Source organism: Sebastes fasciatus, chromosome 3, assembly GCF_043250625.1.
Source record: "Sebastes fasciatus isolate fSebFas1 chromosome 3, fSebFas1.pri, whole genome shotgun sequence".
NCBI classification, from domain to species: Eukaryota; Metazoa; Chordata; class Actinopteri; order Perciformes; family Sebastidae; genus Sebastes; species Sebastes fasciatus.
Window position 1 is genome coordinate 8,166,846 of NC_133797.1, and position 19,884 is coordinate 8,186,729.

Here is a 19,884-nt window from a genome sequence, read left to right on the forward strand (position 1 = left end):
CTACCACTGCTATTTCCACCCTCTGTGCACTTTGGACCTGTAGACCTGGAAGGATATGGGATGAGGTTCAGCTGGTCGCCACAGTTTCTGTACATGTCAAAGGATTTTTAAGGCAGGGCGCTATAGGCGTCTTCCAGGAATGTTATAAGGAACTACTCCTTTCAGGGCTGCTGCAGTAAAACACCAGCAGCCCTGCCCAGATACCTGGCTGGACCCGAGTACATTATTTATCAGAGGATATACAAAGGCAAAGAGTTTGCCTGAGAACTGAGAGTGCTTGAGGACTTAGCTATATAGTCCAGTCAATATAACTCAACAAAGGGCCCAACCCAGGAGAAATTGCAATAGTAATGTTTCATAGTTTTTATTGGTCCTAATACCCTCCTGCATCATATATTAAAAGTATTCCTTCATGGATTTAGTGGAACTTTTCCAAGGTCAAAAGCAAAGTTTTGACGTGATTAGAGTGACATGGCCTGGGAATGGGGGAAATATTGAAGGGTCTATGTACATCTATCCAACATATTTGATGTCTTTTCCTAAGTTTGTGGGATCAATCTTTCCATATAGTCGATCTACGCACTCTTTCCCATGCTCTGACCCCATGACACACGTTGAGTGACAGCTCCCATGCTGCATAATCAGGCAGAAATACATAAAGAAATGTAAAAAGACTGTGTAAAGAAATTGATAAAGAAAAGAATACAGAAATAAATAAGTTTGGGGAAATAGAAAAGGTATGAAATGCAAAAGGGAAAACAGAATGCAGAAAGAAATAAAGAAATAAATGTATGAATACAGTAAATATATACATACATTTAAAAAATACATAAAATATACAAAAAACAAATGCAAAAATAAATGATATATATATATATTCAATTAATACAAAATAAATAAATAAAAGGGGAAAATAAATAGAAGAGTAAATAAATAATGGAACTAATACAAAGAAAAATAAATGAAGAAGCAAATTAAAACAGAAATATCAATTTATGTCACATTTGATCTATTAATTAATGGCTACATTAATTTGTAATATTATTTTAGTTACAGTTAATGGCATATTTATTTATTTATTTATTGAGTCACTTATTTATTTATTCATTTATTTTTTATTTTGGCAGGTTCCGTCCTCCATAATTTGGATGTCCCTTGGGATCACGTAAAACCTTGAATGATTAAAATTCTGGGTCAAACCACAGATTGAGTGGACTAATATGCTTCCGATAATATAATAAAGAGGATTCAGTCAGTACATTCTTTATGAATTTGACTTGAGTCATTTTACTACCTTTTATAAGAACAACATTTTAATAATATGTAGTTGTTTTTTTTTTGGTTGTTTTTTCTGTAATGACAATGTTCATGTGTCATTCACTGAACATTGCTATGCTTGAGTGCTGAAACTGTTGAGCTTTCTCAGTAAAATGATTGGTTACTGAGGCTCAGATGTATCAAGTTGTGTTTCACCATTAAAACCAGTTGACTAGTTAAACATTAAACCGTATCCTCACGTATAGTTGTGATTTTATGTGTGATACTGGCATAAAGCTAAAATGATTTCAAAGGCAAAAAATGATTTCAAAGGCAAGTATAATCTTTATCACAGTTGTGATCAGCTGACCCCAGGCCTCAGTCCTTCCAGAAACACGTACAATGACAACCACCGTGTGACATTTATTGGTTATTGAGCTAGTGGGAATATGTTTCAGGAAGTGATCGATGAGTACATTAAATCTAACCTCCAGTCATCCACCTCTAACTTGAGAGGTCGGAAGAATGTATCAAGTTATTTCGTAACTTGCCCCACCTCTGTTTGAACAGTGTGGTCATTGCGGGGGTTGAGAATTATTTCAGTCTGCATCACTGCCACTCCTTTACAGTAAAGTGAGTCCTCAAGGTGTGACTTAAATTATGACAGTGTTTACACCACCTTTTATGGGTTTGAGTTGCAATTAGTGAGACCCTTGCAATGAAATTAGATTACAACTGTGTAAAACTGATAATGGCATGACGAGGAAGATAGAGTACACACGCACACACACACAAATGTTGAAGTCCCCACCCTCCATCATATACAAAGTCTTATATATGTCCAGCTATAGAGGGGTGGTGGCGCTGCATGCTGCATTTCTTTAAGAGACATTGGAGTCATCACAGCTGAGAGAAATCAAGGTATGATTGCATTTCAAAGATCAGTTTTGTTACTTTAATTGACAAGGTATTGACAACAGTTTTTCCACATTGCTTAAGACATTTTGAAGTTCTTGAAATATTATCAAATAAGAATATTTCAAATATTTATTTTTTAAAACCCTTTTCATAATAATCAAATGATTACAGCTAAATAATTCTAAGTATTGAATGAGCACTGCCTTTTATCAGATTGAGTTTTTCTTTTGTAGAGATAAGGATTCAGCATATATATTAAAAGATTTTCAATTATTTAACACTCTTGTCAACATGGGAGTGGGCAAATATCTGCAAATGTATGTATTTATTTATTATTGAAAATCAATTAACAACACAAAACAATGACAAATATTGTCCAGAAACCCTCACAAGAACTTCATTTAGCATAAAGAATATGCTCAAATCATTACATGGCAAACTCAAGCCTAACAGGCAACAACAGCTGTCAGTGTGCCCAGAACTCTATGTGATTATCATAAAGTGAGCATGTCTGTAAAGGGGAGACTCGTGGGTACCCATAGAACCCATTTTCTTTCACATATCTTGAGGTCAGAGGTCAAGGGACCCCTTTGAAAATGACCATGCCAGTTTTTTCTCACCAAAATTCAACGCAAGTTTGAAGCATTATTTAGCATCCTTTGCAACAAGCTACTATGATATGGTTGGTGCCAATGGATTTTTATATTATTCTGTAACTTCCCAGTGGTGTTGCTTATAAATTCAAATCCATTCAAATTTTAGTCAAAGTATGTATGTTTTAGCGCCAAAATGCTATTTTCCCAAGCCCTTCTAAAAACTTGATGTAGGTTTCAGCATGATGACGCTGCTACATGTATATACATCTTTACAGTGAGTGTATTAACGTTACATAAAGTAACTTAGACGACGGTCGGCATGCTCCCAGTCTGGAGAAGCAGACAGGCGAAGTCTGTTACCCCGTCAAATAGTGATTTTCCTCTTGTTAAAATAATAGCACCCCCTCGGTTGTTAGAGTTAGGGATAAGGTAAAGTGGCAATAATATTCTAAATATAGCATACACTTTAACTTTTATTGATTTTTTTTTTAGGTGGCTACAATTTTTTTTTCTGCTGCTTCCATTCACAGCCGCTTTACCTCTTCGTCAGACAGCCCTTTGGACTACATTCACAAAAGCAGTTATTTTACCTCGAAGAACGTAGGAGTATACATACGAACTCACTTAAAAAAATCCAAACTAACCCTTTCATTATTTCCAAACATGGCACAGCTAACTTTGACTCAGCTAGTGCTAGCGTTCACATTATTCATAAACGTATTGATTATCTTCCTTTGATAACCTATGTCACTGCTTTTTACTAATGGCTGGGTGGGTGTTTCCATTTGATAAAAATGGGAAAGAACGCAGATGGACCCGCCCTTTAAATAATCCGTATGATTTTAACATTGTTGTAAAGTATTATTTATACATTTGCTTTTTTATATGTATACATATTATATATATCATATATGATTTATAGTCTAATATATTATTAACTTTTATAATTACATTCATTTAATTTTTTTTGGAACCCATTGTCCAGATGGCTTTAAGTTCATTATTTACATAACCACTGAGAAATCTGTGAATAGCAAATAAAGGTAAATGATATGTTTGGTGGGGAGTGGCCACATCAGCACATTCTTCAAGTGTGTACTAAACCTGTGTCTTTGTCTATGAACTCATGTCATGTTCAGTTCAGTACAGTACACTGTATATCTTTAATATTAGACATTTTCTGTGAAAAACACCAGGCTATTTGAAAAGATGCCAAAGACAAAGCTCCTAAAAACCTGCATATGTTGCTTGTTATGTGTTAGTTTTCTCTCACTGTCATCTTTTATCATTTTGGAGTATTAGTATAGTATTTTGCTAATCAAAAATTCTCATATATGACTCTGTTCCTGAACATTTGTCTTTTTGTTGTAGGATTTAAATTCTCTGATTCTAAAATGTCTTCTAATATATCTTCCAGAAACATTTGTCAATATGAGCATCCGAAATCACAACACAACGCAGTTGAATCATCTGAATTAACAGTCCTTTTCCATCATATTTCATCATTATTAGGCTGATAACTGATATCTAATCGTTTTCTCTCTCCCTGTAGACTGATCATGACATCAGTGCTGAACATAGCCCTGCTGATTTTGGTCCTATCAGGGCCAACAGTGGCCTTTGTCCCCATCGGGGGTGGGGCGTCCACTCATGTCAGCATTACAGGAACGGCCCTATTGCAAAAAGTGACGGAGACATGCCGGGCGGTGGCCGAGGCGGCCGGTCATGAGTTCAAACCCACGGTAGGACTGAAGATAACAAAATGTGCAACACAGCACAAGGTCACACACGACAACACGCAGAAACATACTTCACCCTCATTTCAACACATATGTGTTTAAATTCAGCCTGGATGTAAAACATAATACAAGAAAAGCAAGAGAGGAACACACGGCAGAAATGAAATATAATATGAATAAGTATGTTTTCTTTAGTGTATAATCACCTGAAAATAAGAATCGTTGGGTTTTCACTACCTTAGAATGAGGCATTTATATCTGCATACGGAGCCGACCGCCATGTTTCTACAGTAGCCCAGAACGAACAAACCAAACACTTGCTCTAGATAGGGCCACTCGCACTTCCGCGCCAGCCACCGTAGTTCTCCTACACCAGGGGTCGGCAACCTTTACTATCAAAGAGCCATTTTAGGCAAAAAAAAAAAAAGAATCTGTCTGGAGCCGCAACATTTGAGCATTGTGATGAAGGTAACAAAGCTTATAGTCTAAGTATATAGTATATAAGTCGAGAAAAAAGTCATAATATTACGGAAAAAAGTAATAACTTTACGAGAAAAAAAGTCGTAATAATACGAGAATTAAGTCATAAATTTATGAGAATAAAGTCATAACTTTACGAGAAAAAAATTAAATAACACGTAAAGTTAGTACTTTATAATACTACGACTTTTTTCTCGAAATCCCCAATTTATTTTTTTCCCCTCAATTTGGCCCTAATACTCCGTTGTACCGTCGTACCATAGACCTACAATGATAAATAAAAATGCAAATGTAAACAAAAAACAGTTATTCATTTCCATTTTTAAAAATCCACAGGGAGCCACTGGAGAGGAGCTAAAGAGCCGCATGTGGCTCCGGAGCCGCAGGTTGCAGACCCCTGTCCTACACGTTTAGCCCACGGGAGAAGTTTCAGTTAGTTGCAATTTGCAACCTCACCGCTAGCTGCTGCCAAATCCTACACACTGCACCTTTAAGAATCTTCCTCAATCACCTTGCTCTAGCGCTGGCTTTGTGCCTGCAGAAAAAATAGACCCTTCATCTTGTTTTAAACACTTCATCGTATCCTTTGTGACATTGTATTCCATACTGGAACTGGAACCTCTATCCTACCTCTGACTACAGGGTTCGTCTCCTGAAGAGCTGGTCCAGGCCTGTCTAGGTCCCACAGCAACAGGAGAAGTGTCCGGGGCCAAGTTTCAATCTGCTCTTCAACAGATCTACACCCAGAACGGACTGGTGGACCGCGACTTTGTCAACAGGTTGAAGAAAGATCGAAACAAAACAACTGTTATTACAAAGCGATACAATAATGGGACTGTGTGTGTTGCTGAGCTTTAAACATGATTTGCTCTTACACTTCGGTATGTGAAATTCTTTCAGTGCTCCACACCACTTCAACTCAGAAGCCTTTCTGGAGGGACGTGGCCTGATCATGGAGGGTATGGGAGCCATTAAGGCTGCCATTCGCATGGAGAACTTCCAGGCTGCCAGGGAAACACTGGGTAGAGTTCTTCATACACTACAGGTGAGAGGAGTGGAAAGGAACAGCTGGGTATAGAGAGGTTAAAGGGCAAGGTGGGGAGGACATGGAGGAACAAACAGGCATATACTGAATGAAAGAATGATAAGGTTAGATGAGGTAGAATGACAGAGATAGGAGACTGAAATGAGGTAAGTTTCTAGGGTGCAGGGGCGGACTGGCCATTGGGATGCTCAGGAATTTTTCCGGGTGGGCTGGTCTTGTGAGGGTCGGACAGCCTTTACATTTAAAAAAAAATAGAATATAAAGATTAAATAAAAATGTATTGAGTTTTAACAAGTTTATATGTACAACATGGGCCAGCTTGGCCTTGGCAGCTGCAGACAGCACAGAGCGGAACGCCTGTCAGAGTGGGCATATCTAATACTTTCAATTTTGAAGGGGTATACGAGCATCCCTCCCAATTTGGACTGATCTCCGTTTTTGTTGCAATCTGACACACACAATCAAATTAACTTATTTAGCCTCCTTTGCTATAAGCTACTATGACATGGTAAAAATTGCAAGTTGTGCTCAAAGGGCCTCCCCATCTCAAAGTCCCAGGCTGAATTTCAGTCCAAGTCCCCCCCCTGCTAGGGAATGTATAAATATTAAATATTAAATCATAACTCTATGTGTACATGTAGGTATAAACGTGTTAATGTGTGTGTTTCCATTCACTGCCAGGACTTCTACAGCCACAGTAACTGGGTTGAGCTGGGACACACAGAGCCATACATCAACCTTATACGCCCGGACCTTCCTCTGGATAATCTGGCAGGTGTGTGTGTCCCACACGTAGGAGGACTATGCATATATTATATCCATATAATTGTAGATAAAAACTCCATCTGGGGAGCATATCTATAGACCAAAGAGCACAGTGTGTTGTTTTGTTTATGCCATAGCCACAGGGAGTACTTGATCCTGATAGGCTGATGGGTTTGCATAGTTTTCAGATAACCATACGGCTCTAACATAGCACTCCTATGACTGTTCTAACACATACCACAGAGCAGAAATTGGCCTAAGGATTACTCACTGTGCATCTCGTGTGCTTGTGTAGATATCAACACTGCCACCTGCAGTGACTGTGCCAGTGGAACATGCCCCAATTCCATCCTCCCAAACATCTTGAAGGAGAAGAAACTCACATCAGGATACATGGGAATCTTCTCTGCTGCCAAGCCCAAAGGTATTAGTCCAAACCATATATAAATATTGTGACCACTGGAGCCTGTGGACCACGTTTTAATTACACTCATGGAGGAAATTAACTTCCACGGCTAGTCAAAATATGTAAACATACTGTATATGAGACCATTGTTACCTAACACACCATGATATAAAGAAGAAGAATATTTCACTTATTTACTCACTAATATAATTAAAAACAGGTTAAAGGTACTATTGATAACATTGATAACATTCAGCCACTACATGTTGCAATCTCCCTCCCCCGTTTCATTGCAAGTGGTTGCCAGTTCAGTGGTTGCATATTTTGTGTGTGTGTACAGTGCGGTCCGCACACCTTCAAATCGTATTGTTTTTGGTTCATTTTATACAGACACAGTTGTCTTACACTCATTACTTTGAATAAAAAGCAGTATTGGTGTATTAGTAGAAAAATACAAGGAATATAAGGACAACATAAGCCTTTTTCAACATAGGTCCCAATTACAGCAAGTTTACAACTGGAACCAGGTAAGATGGCCACCATCTTTGTTTTCGTATGACTTAAACAAATGAGATATAAACTGTTAATTAGTGAGCTTTATAGGTGTTGTTAAGTTACATTTGGACCAAGCTATGCTAGCAGTTTCCCCCTGTTTTCACTCTTTATGCTAAGCTAAGCTAACTGGCTGTGGGCTTTATCTTCATATTTAATGGGCAGATCTGAGAGTGGTGTCAATCTTCTCTAACTCTCAACAAAAAAGAAATACGGGTATTTCCTAAAATGTCAAACTAGGAATATCATGCTTAACCAATAACTATCACACATCACTTCTATAACTCTCATCCGACATTCAAGATGCCTCAGTATTTATTGGGTTTTAATGACATATTAAAATACAGATGCAACACTTATACGGCAGTTATTTAAAATGTTAGATCTACCTGAAGTACAAGACATGATTCAATTCTGCCGGGCAATTCAACCTACACAGAAAAGTCTATTTACTATAAATAGAAATTTGAGTCACATCCCAGTTCAACTTGTCCGTACTGCCCTGCCAGGTAAGTGTAGCCACGGAGGTGCAGCTGACCTGACGAGCACAGTAGATCCTCGCGGAGGCATCAGCAAAGATGAGCGCCGCTCGGACAACGTGGCCCTCCACAACGCTGCTGTGACTGCAGCCACGGCCGCCAGCCTCCAGCTGCTGCAGGACATCCGGTTAGCTGTTGGGGACAATGACTTTCTAAGGTACGATGTTCGGATTATGAAAACTATCTCAAGCAGTTGATCTTGACTCCAAAGTTTTACTTTGATTTACCTGATCTTTATCTCTTCACTTTCTCTTTCTTTTTCACAGAATGTTGGGGATCGCCCGCTCATCCGTCGTGTGCTTTGTTATTGACACCACTGGCAGTATGTCAGATGACATTGATGAAGCTAGGGCGGTTGTTTACGAAATCATTGACAGCAAAAAAGGAACGCAAGACGAGCCATCCGAGTACATTCTGGTGCCCTTCAATGACCCCCGTAAGAACTCTTCTACCGTACAGATCATCTTTAGGACACCATGAGCCCCTAGTGGTGTCATTATGCCATAAAATGTTATAAATGTAATGTTGGATCTTGATCTTATGTAAAGTAAATCTAGCAAACTGTGGTCCCAACCCTGTCTCCCACAAATTACATTCCTATAACCAAAATACCTTTTGAGGTAAACGTATTTTCTCCCGGATCACGGTCGCAGTTTTTAACATGTGATTAACGTTGTAAATGGAAACAAAACAAAACAAAAATGCAACATAACTACTTGGTTAGGTTTAGTTAAAAAACATCATGATTTTGCTTAAAATTCCTTTAAAACAAAACAAAAACGCAATAAAAGACTATGATACACACAGGACTCAAACACAGGTCTCCTGGGGGAAAGTCCGGCGTTTGTTGTACCCATCCACCTCCTCTTCTGCCCACCTTCCAGTGGTGGACTTTCTCACTTGTTATACCCATTATTATTCTATAACGATTTTATTCAATGCATTTTCATTCACGGTTGCTTGATATACTACGGCACTTGCTCTGCGTGTTGCTCATTGTACTACGTCACTCGCTGCGGCTGTCTGCAGACTGATGGTACATGTCCACAGCCTCCGTCATTTACACGCTTCCCATTCATTGTTTGTGTAAGCAGCCGTGCAATGCATTCTGGAAGTGAGGTGGTACGATTCGAGAGACTGGGCGTCACTTTGGCTGCTCCTCATTTGCATTAAATTGAGCCGTCATGTTGGTTCCGGTTTGAAAGCTGGGAGCAGCAGCCCACGAGGGAAAGCTTTCGTCCAATCAGGTGCCTAGTGGTTTGTGTCTAGTGGCAGCCCTTCAAGCGTCCAATGCTGGGAAGCGAGGCGATCCCTGGCGATAAAAAACGCCCCTGTGGACATGTACCATGATGATACATGTCCACATCCTCCGTCCTTTCCACACTTTCCATTCATTGTCTATGTAAGCAGCCGTGCAATGCATTCTGGTAGCGTGGCAGGGAGGCAGATTCGACAGACGGGGCGTCATGTTGGCTGCTCCTCATTTGCATAAAGTTGAGGTCTAGGCAACTTTATGCAAATCACGGGCATTCGCCGCGACTCGCCGCCTCTGGAAACTCCCGAGAAACCTTTAAACTAAGCGTTGTTGATCCAACATAAAACAGATTCAGCAGCTCCATGGCTTATTTCTTACATAAAATGTTTTCAGAAACACATTTTGATGAGGTACTTTTTAATTTTTTGATATAAGAGATTTCCAAAAGATCCGCCATGTCGGTTCCGGTTTGAAAGCTGGGAGCAGCAGCCCACAAGGGAAAACATTCGTTCAATCAGGTGCCTCGTGCCTTGTGTCTAGTGGCAGCCCATCAAGCGTCCAATTCTGGGAAGCGAGGCAATCCCTCATGATAAAAAACGCCCCTGTGGACACGTACCATCACAAAGGTATTTGTGATGCGTAAAAGACGAACGTAATCCGCAATAGGCTCGTTTCAGATGAGCCTGCGCAGAATCGATCACTGACGATTGGCGCACAATGCATGCTGGTTAGATTTGTGTCCGACTTGATCCCGACTTGCGCTGACGTCATGCCCACGTGGGCAACGATAACCTCACGAGATCGAGGCAGCCGCAGTTTTTAGAGCCGGGCGCGCAGCGGCTCTCCACCGACTGTAAGACCCAGGGCATGATGGGAAATGCCTGGTTGTCGCCTGATCAAAATCAATGTCACCATCTCTGTGACTTCCTGTGAATTCTTTGAAGGCTGCTGGAAACGTCTGGAAACTCTCCGACCTGACCGCAGCTTTTTGCCACCAACCCCTGCTGCTGCTGCCTGATCTCGTCTACTTTCCAGGCGAGGTGCAGGTCATCTCGAACGGGCCTATATGTTTCCTTCCAAACGTAATTGAGAATGCAATTTAGTTGTATGCGAACGTCATTTTTAGGAGACAGGGCTGGTGGTGCATACTATAAATCTGTCTAAACTTACAATGATCCTTTAGGATGAAAAGGGAATTAATAAAAAATACATTTAGTGCAAAAATACTTAGCACTACAGGTTAGTCTTAATCTGGCACTTGACCCTGTTTTCTGTGCTTTATATGTAGGGTTTGGACCTATGATGAGGACAACAGACCCCGATAAAATGAAAAGACAAATCTCTAAGCTCACAGCGAGCGGAGGCGGTGATATCCCTGAGATGTGCCTGTCAGGACTTCAGGTACTAAACTATGATCCTGTCTAACTAGGATGGTTGTTGATATTTTATGGACCCCTTAAAGACTGTGATGACACAGAATGAACTGACCCGGTTCATTGTTTTATTTCTCCAGTTGGCTCTCACCGGCGCCCCTGCCTCCTCCCATATCTTTGTTTTCACTGATGCTGTAGCCAAAGACATTGACCTCAAGGACACTATTGTTGCTCTCATCAGGAGCTCCAAGTCAACGGTAAATACTGGCTGACTCCCAATGATGCGCTATGTTCATTGAGTTTAATTATGTGGATTTAACTTTAAAGTTAAATGATCTCCACAGGTGTCATTCTTTATGACCGGGCCCAGTGGTAGGCGCCGTCGTTCCCTCAGATCTGGCTCCTTTGAAGACTACAAGTACCTGGCTTTGGCCTCTGGAGGCCAGGCCATCCAGGTGACTAAGAAACAGCTGCCTGAGGCCACAGACGTCATCCTCGACACCTCCACTTCAGCTCTGGTAAAACTGTGCAGTTCTAATAGTACGTTCTGAACTATCTGATGTACCGGGCCTTCAGTTGTTGGACCAGTTTGAAAAATAAAGCAGAAAACCCTCATGCTCTTCTTGTTCTCCCCTCTCCCTCAGGTGACAGTTCTTCAGCGAGCAAGGAACCCTGGGAAGCAGGAGACCTTCCCCTTCATGTTTGATGAATCGCTGAAAAATATCACTATCTACATTACAGGGAAAACCATGACTTTCACACTGACCAACCCTGCGGGTAACACACCATTCCCAATGCAGCATTTGCACTGGTTTAAGGGGACAGTGTGTAGTATTTGGCGGCATCTAGCGGTGTGGTTGCAGATTGCAACCAACTGAGTACTCCTTAACTCACTCCTTTCTTTTCCAAGACTGTGGTAAGCAACGGAAGTCAGACGGCTGCTGGTGGTACCACGGTTTTGTACTCGTGGCTCACTTACCGCAGTTTCACAAGCGTGTCAGAGAACTATGGCTGCCTTTAGGTAATATAAAACCAGAAAAGCCTCTCTCTAGAGCCAGTGTTTGGTTTGTCCGTTCTGGGCTACTGTAGAAACATGGCGGAGCAACATGGTGGACTCCGTAAAGAGGACCCGCTCCCTATGTAGATATGAGGAGTTCATTCTAAGCTAAATGAATGTTATATTCCATTTCTGGTAATGGAGCCCCCAAAATGCTACACACTGTTCCTTTAAGACTATGTCAATGTTTGAGACTCATTAGTTGTCCCTTTTTCCTGCTGAGAATATCGTTGTGATGCATATTTACGACTGATGAATGTATGTTAACAATTTCCAGGCGTGAGCCAGAACCACAATGAGGCCAGCGGTAAACTGGGGACCATTCAGAAAGTGGGCAACCTGTGGAGAATTCGTCTCCAGTCTGACAACCAGACAGGAACCTGGCAGATCAACATCCAATCCGGCCAACCATACACACTTAAAGTCACAGGTCAGATACTCTGTTCATTACACGTGCCAATTCTGCACAGATGTGCTGCTGAAATTGTGTCTTCTTGCGTAAACACTTCATTTGTAGATTAAAGGAATAGTTCAACATTGTGAGAGATAATAGAAATAGCTAGCCTGAATCTGTCCAACAGTTGCCACACTGAGGTGGCAAGGCGACCAGTGGAGACATACGAAAGTTACTGCCAAACAATAGTCCAGCACATAATCCCCAGTAAGACCATAAAAAAAACACAAACCACAAATAATGGTTTTAAACTTTGTTTTTTTTGTACAGATTATACAAACAAGATATAACGTGTAAATAGTGAGCTGTAGATTTGCTGGTAGGCGGCTTTTGTTACCTTTGGACAGAGCTAGGCTAGCTGTATCCCTCTCTTTCCAGTCTTTGTGCTAAGCTAAGCTAATTGATAGCTTCGTATTGACTGAACAGGCGTGAAAGTGGTAGCCTATTGATCCTCTCATGTAACTTTTGGCAAGGAAGCAAATAAAATGATTCCCCAAAATGTAGAACTATTCCTTTAAGGCAAACTGACCCCTATTGTGTTGACTGTTTTATAATCAGTAATGCATTTCATTTATATTTTTACACAGCTTTTGGTCAAGCTTAATTATGTTTTTAAACATTTGTATCCGTATTTACTGTAAGTCTGTGCTTGTGTTTCCAGGCCAGAGTACTATTACCTTTATCTATGACTTTGTGGAAAGCTTTGGGGGACCTCACCCAGGTTATGCGGTGCTCAGTGGGCGTCCACAAGCAGGTACCCAACATGCAATAAATCAATATTACTGTTTTACAACACCTCATTAACTGTACATTGTACAGACACAAGGTAATTATGTGTCATAATCAATCATAAATGTGATAGTGTTGCTGGACATGTGTTGTCTGAGGCTGGTGTCACGATGTGCAGTCTCTGTGCTAGAATAGCATCCCCTAGTTGTTTTGTAATCGTCTAGCTCAGGCAGACAGAGAGATCATCTTTAAAACTGTATAATTCATATTTTCATATTAACAACAAATCACGTGACTACTTGTATGTAAAAGAATGTAAAACCCACTGACAATAATCATCCGTATCTGCAGTTCCCTTCAGCTCTACAGAGCGTTTTAGCGTCTTTTAGCTCATTGTTTTGGTTTTGAGGTCCAAATTTCTTACTTTGGTACCCTCTCACCGCCCTCATCAGCGTTGTTTCCAGACGCAGCAGGAAGCTTGTTTCTGGAGAAAAAACTCTGACAAACTAACTGCACACTCCCTGCTCAGCACCAAACAGCAGACCGACAAAGTTAGCGACTATAGCTGGCATAGCGGAGCATTTAGCAGCTTAAGAGCATGGACGCGGGAAGTGGTGGGTGCTGAGGGTGCTGCAGCATCCCCTGTTTTTTTCTGTAGGCCTCGTGTTCAATTTCAATGGAAATTTAGAACATATATATTATTAAAATATGTTTTATGCCAGCCAACATTTGTATATGGGGCCCATGTGGGTAGTAAATGGGCTGAAAAAGGGGCCCTATATGGGATTGTCTGCGGGTTCCATAATGACCCAATGTCAATTGCCCACATGGATTCCATGCGAGAGGTGTTATGTGGGCCCCAACTGGGCAACATACCCAAGACCCATCTTGGTCCTAGCTTTAAGCTCTATGTGGGTACTACATGGGGACTCCATGGGCTGAAATATGGGCTGTAAGTAGGTTTGTCCACAGTTTCTCTGTTGGCCCCATGCACTAATTTCCCAGTAGTGACCCAACTAGGACCCACACAGGTAGCCCACATAGGGAGCCCATTTGGGACCAACTTAGTTGACCCAAGTGGGCGCCATTTGTGTTGCCCATTCTGAGCCCATGCACAAATTTCCCATTAGTGACCCAACTAGGACCGACATGGGTAGCCCACATGGGGAGCCCATGTGGGACCTACTTAGTTGATCCAAGTGGACCCCAGATAAGTTGATTGTCCATTAATGCAGGTTTAGCTTTACTGAGCATTTTTTCCTCAAACTAACAATGGGCCTCATTCACCAATATCTTCTTATGTTTTTTTTATCATCTGTTCTTAAGAAAGTTCCTAAGAAAAGTCTGTCAGATTCATGACGTGTTCTTAAACCGCAGAATTGTTGGGACTTGTATCCTTATAATGATGGATCCCATTTCCTTGTAAGTTGGAGGCATGTGCCAGTAGATCCTAAACGCCCTGCCAATCCCCATAAAAGGGCATGAGACTGCAGGGATGTGTGCACACAGAGATTGAAAAGAGAGAATTAAGTCAAGACCACCGAACCAAAGTTTATAATATTTGGTAATCGGCAAATCAATAATCAAGCAAAAATGATAATAAATGATGTTGGAATAGAAAGAGTGTATGAAAATTAATGTATTGTTGTCTCAGAGTTCCATACATTACCTACTGTGTACATACAAAAAACAGCTAGGGCTGTCAATCGATTCAAATATTTAATCGTGATTAATCACACCTTTTTTATCTTTTCAAAATGTACCTTAAAGGGAGATTTGTCAAGTATGTAATACTGTTATCAACATGGGAGTGGGCAAATATGCTGCTTTATGCAAACGTATGTGTATATTTTTTCATTGGAAATCAATTAACAACACAAAACAATGACAAATATTGTCCAGAAACCCTCATAAGTACTGCATTTAACATAAAAAATATGCTCAAATCACAACATGGCAAACTGCAGCCCAACAGGCAACAACAGCTGTCAGTGTGTCAGTGTGCTGACTTGACTATGACTTGCCCCAAACTGCATGTGATTATCATAAAGTGGGTATGTCTGTAAAGGGGAGACTTGTTGGTACCCATAGAACCCATTTTCAGGTCAAGGGATCCCCTTTGAAAGTGGCCAAGGCGATTTTCCTCACCAAAATTTAGCATAAGTTTTGAGAGTTATTAAGCGTCCTTTATGACAAGCTAGTATGGCACGTTGGTACCGAGGGATTCCTTAGGTTTTCTAGTTTCATATGATACCAGTATCTTCACTCTAGCTTTAAAACTGATTTAACCGGCTTAAACCGCTACAACCTCTGTAAGATTGATTGCGTTAAAAGTTTGTGATCTAGTTGATTGCAAAGATAATGTAAAAAGCACGAAATAATTTGCTTCCTGATTGTATTCAGAGGTTGTTAGAAAGCAGAGAGAGACAGTATGCATTTAGGGGAATAGGTATGTTTAAAACAAAGGATTAAAAACGTGTGGTTCACTCTGCAAATTAAAGAAAATGTTAGAATAATGAAAATAATTATTAAAAATGATTTCAATTTGAACTGTGAAAGAAAATAATTTAGATCAGACTGAAATTACTGTAACTGTGAAATTAAAAAACCCGCAATAACCAGTTATTTTGCACAAACATCTCAGTGCTCTTATGTGCCTAAGTGTGCTCTTGAGTGTGCATAGATCACTTTTTGCCATGCAAATTAATGTTGTTAATTAATCATGTTTTCCCCTTACCTTACTTCTTCACTTCTCTCTTCTGGAAACTCAGGCCAGCCGGCCACTCTCATGCTCACAGTGATGGGTAGGAAAGGTCCGTCCTCGATGACCATAGGAGATGTTGCCCTGGTAACTGTGTCTGGTCCTGAGACTGTCAGAAATAGCACAACAACTGACATGGGCAACGGAGACATCCTGGTGACTGTCGATGCCGTCCCTGAGGGGGAGTTTGTGATCATGCTGAAAGGAACGGACAAAGTGTCAGACAGTGAATTCCAGAGGCAGTCGACCACCCAGATGTCCGTCTCCAAAGTCAATATCCAGGTCGGTCTCTCCACTTCCTGTGTCCACATACAAGCAGGGTTTTGTTTGATTTAAAGTAAGATGAAAGAATATTAAAAATATCACTCTTATTCACCTGTTTTTGTTCCCGTCTTCTTCACTTCCATTTCCCTCTAGGCTGTGGTAGACAGCAGTGTGGAGCCAGGAAAGGCCTTCAAGCTCCCCTTCAGTGTCATGACTCAGGGCTCTGGTGGTCAATACTCCATCAGCGCCAGAAATGACAGAAGCTTCGACATGTCCTACCCAAACAAGTGAGGGGAAGCAGCTAAAAACAATGCTTTTGTTATCCTGATATCCTCATCGATACTGACACATCTCTAAACCTAAAGTACTCATTCCTGCCACGTGAAGCTTGATTTACATCTGGGTGGAGTAACTTCTCTACCTATGAGTTAGTGTAAAGGTTAGAGTCAGGCTTAAAAGCTGCAGTCGGTAACTTTGAGCAAATACGATGAAGTACTTTTTATAAAACTGTCACTGTATCCTGAATGTAGAGCATGAGACAGATAGATCCTACATTAACAGCCACTTCACACTGTGATTGGTCAGCTGTGCGGAGGTGAGAGATTAAGCTGGGTTTGAACTTCTTCTAGTGCGGCTGTAGACTCTTAATATTTCAATCAAAATCAAATGCGTGGATTCATAATAATAGTTCCTGTAATCACAAAGTGTATTTTTCTCTCTTCTCTCGACAGGCTCACCTTGACAACTGGACAGTATGCTAATGCTACTATGATCATTACGCCACCTGCCGACACACCATCAGGCACCGATGTCACTCTGACTTTGGAAGCCAAATCGTCCAGTGGCGGTGTTGACTCCAATTATGTCGTTTTGAGATTCTCTGTTGTCACCAAGGTAACCAGACACATCCTGGATTACACAGTTGGAAAGATTGAAAAAACAACGAGTTAATTAAAAAGCTTTTGAACATAGCCACAATGATGGCTTTAAAGGAACAGTGTGCAACATTTCAGGGATTCTTAGGGGTTTTCATTAGTGTATAATCACCTGAAAATAAGAGTCGTTGTGTTTTCGTTACCTTAGAAAGAGCCCTTCATATCTACATAGGGAGCGGGTCCTCTTCACGATACCGCAAGTTCAGGTATCGGGAAGGAAAGAAATGGTATCTCTACTACAGATCGTAATTGCCTTTTCCTGTGATTCATAAATGACATTTCCCACCTTTCTTTTCTTTTTCTCTGTCCAGATTACAGATTTTATCCAGCCTTTGTGTGAAGTGGTTAATGTGCTGGCTGGTGATTGCCCTCAAGATGTGTCTCAGTGTGGACCTTTCCAGTGGGAGCTCACGGCCAACCTTACCGACGGAAACGGCACCGGGATAGAACGCGTATCCCTGAGCCAGGGCAGCGGAAACCTCACAACCACCTACCTGAGTGACCCAATTATTCAGGCCAACTACACATCCTCCTGCTGCTCGCAGATTGTCGAGTTTGTAGCTGTAGATGAAGTTGGAAATGTGGGCAAGTGCTATCACTCCATCGTACGTTCGGCTGGCCCTCCTGCTTTAACCCTGTCGCTGCCACTGTGGTTGTGCCTGCTGGTATCTGCACTTGTAACAAGGTTTTGAAGGGCTTAGGTTAGGTTGTCTGTACTCTGCATCAGGTATTGGATACACCGTCTACCACTCTAAATTATTTTAAATAAACTTCCTATTGGTGATGGTCATCTCATGCTCAGATATCTTGCTGAAAAAAAAATATGAGCACTGGTGAAAGAAATTGTTTTGCCAGGATAATCTTTTAAAGTTATTTTTTTTCCTTTGTGAAAACAAGTGAAAATAACTAATTTTAGGCTGATTTTTCGAAATTACTGTTTTTTCTTTGCTTCTTGGTGAAAACAGGTGGAAGAATTTCTTTATTTTAAGGAGATTTTTCCACCTTTTTCACAGAAAAAAAATGAACTTAGAAAGATTATCCTGGCAAAACATTTTTTTTTCATCTGTTCTTAAGTCATAAACACAAGAGAGAAAATAATTTAGAACAAACTTAGAAAATGGATCACAGATGGAAAAAAAATATATACGTATATATATCGCTTGGCTTTTCTGGCCTTCCGTAGTATACAGTTGGCATGATTTGGTGGGTTTTGTTGACATTTTTTCAAACAAATACATAATATTCAAAAGGAAACGGATTGACAGACTTTCTCGGGGTGGAATCAAAAGGAAAGAATGATATGAATGAAACAATCCTGTAGTGGGCACGCCTCATTCGCAACAATTTTTATAGAGACAAAATCTTCAGTAGAATTGGAGGTCTAGACTGTTTTCAGATTGATTTTTTTCATTCATCAAAATTCCATTCATCTCCACTGTACTAGAATGGCAGCAGAAATATCAAGAATGTGTTTCATGTAACTTTAGGGGAGACCAACGTGGTTTTGTCATGTAAATTAAAGACAGTTTAATTTTGCACAAATCCTACAGAGTGCCTTGGAGTATTTTATTCCCAGCAGCGCTTCTTCTCCATTTCCTTCAACCCCTTTAGGACTTTTAATTGACCAACCTCCAGTCATTACTCTAGCTTTGTTAATAGAGTTATTGACAGTAAGTGCGTGATAGTTCTTTTTTTTTTTTTGTAACACATTAACTGCAGGGCATTATTCTACACTGATCTAAAACTAACCACAGCTGTATGGCCAGTCTTCGGAAGCCCTGAAAGGCAAGCAAAAACTAATTTTCTGATCCATTTTCTGTCTGATCTAAATAATTTATCTCCTATGTTTATGACTTAAGAACAGGGGGAAAAAAATGTTTTGCCAGGATAAACTTTCTAAGTTTTCTATTTTCTGTGACAGTTTTTTCAGTCTGATTTTTCTACGTTACCTTTTTTTTTCCCAGTGTGAAAACAAGTGGAATTTTTTATTACAACAAACACAAACACAAAAACCAGCCTAAAATAATCTTCCACCTGTTTTCACTAAGAGGCAAAGAAAAAACAATTTAATAAGAAAAATCAGCCTAAAAAAAGGTACTTTGAAAGATTATCCAGGCAAAGCATTTTTTTCACCTGTTCTTAAGTTATAAACACAGCAGAGAAGATTTAAATCAGACTAAGAAATTGGATCGCCCGAAAAACAAAAATCTTTTTTGCCTTTCAAGGTGGTCCATACAAGTCTTAGTCACAGAATTAAAATGGTCAAGCATTATCATAAATGCTTGTGCTTGGGTCACAGTAAAGATATCCTGAACAATGAATTGTAGAAAAAAATATGTATTAATTCAATAGGTTTTTAAATAATATGAATTATCTGAAATGGAAATGTTTCTACTGAAGATAATGACTAAGTTGATCTACATTTGCCAAAATTATTAAACAATACTATCAAATGTTTCATGACAAAAAATGTAAACAGCAGGGGGTTACTTTGACATCTCTACATTTATTACCTGTTTTCTCAAATGACAGGACCAAGAAAATATACATCTTAAATGTTATAGCAATGAAATAAATGTAAATTCAGAATATGTACAATTTCTTACATGAGGTTAAGAATTCTGAAAGGATGGGTCGACGTCTAAAATTGTTTAAATATAGTTAGAGAAAATGGAAAACAAGCTGGAAAAAAAACAAAGCAATGACATCGAATCTGTCTCTCATAATACCGCACAATGTTAGACGCAATGATAATAAAA

General features: G+C 40.1%; 1 protein-coding gene across 2 annotated transcripts; it reads left to right on the forward strand.

Moving 5' to 3' along the window:
* The first annotated feature begins 2,105 nt into the window (after positions 1-2,105).
* Positions 2,106-18,668, forward strand: LOC141763940 (von Willebrand factor A domain-containing protein 7-like). 2 transcript variants are annotated; one of them, XM_074628772.1, is made up of 18 exons: positions 2,106-2,178; positions 4,324-4,513; positions 5,633-5,769; positions 5,891-6,035; positions 6,717-6,810; positions 7,096-7,224; positions 8,268-8,454; positions 8,564-8,733; positions 10,841-10,953; positions 11,066-11,182; positions 11,270-11,443; positions 11,570-11,702; positions 12,260-12,412; positions 13,098-13,190; positions 15,937-16,208; positions 16,344-16,477; positions 16,922-17,084; positions 17,437-18,668. In XM_074628772.1, the coding sequence occupies exons 2-18, from the start codon at positions 4,331-4,333 to the stop codon at positions 17,815-17,817; spliced, it is 2,778 nt and encodes a 925-aa protein (XP_074484873.1). In that variant the 5' UTR covers positions 2,106-2,178; positions 4,324-4,330; the 3' UTR covers positions 17,818-18,668. The 2 variants fall into 2 exon arrangements, with proteins under 2 accessions (XP_074484873.1, XP_074484874.1); XM_074628773.1 differs by lacking the exon at positions 2,106-2,178 and having other exon boundaries at positions 4,316-4,513.
* Positions 18,669-19,884: the final 1,216 nt, after the last annotated feature.

Excerpts from the sequence above, each read along its gene's own strand:
- LOC141763940 (XM_074628772.1), top strand. The coding sequence starts at position 4,331 with ATGACATCAGTGCTGAACATAGCCCTGCTGATTTTGGTCCTATCAGGG. Across the intron at positions 4,514-5,632 it reads GTCATGAGTTCAAACCCACG|GGTTCGTCTCCTGAAGAGCT; the intron begins GTAGGACTGAAG and ends CTCTGACTACAG. Across the intron at positions 11,444-11,569 it reads ACACCTCCACTTCAGCTCTG|GTGACAGTTCTTCAGCGAGC; the intron begins GTAAAACTGTGC and ends CCTCTCCCTCAG.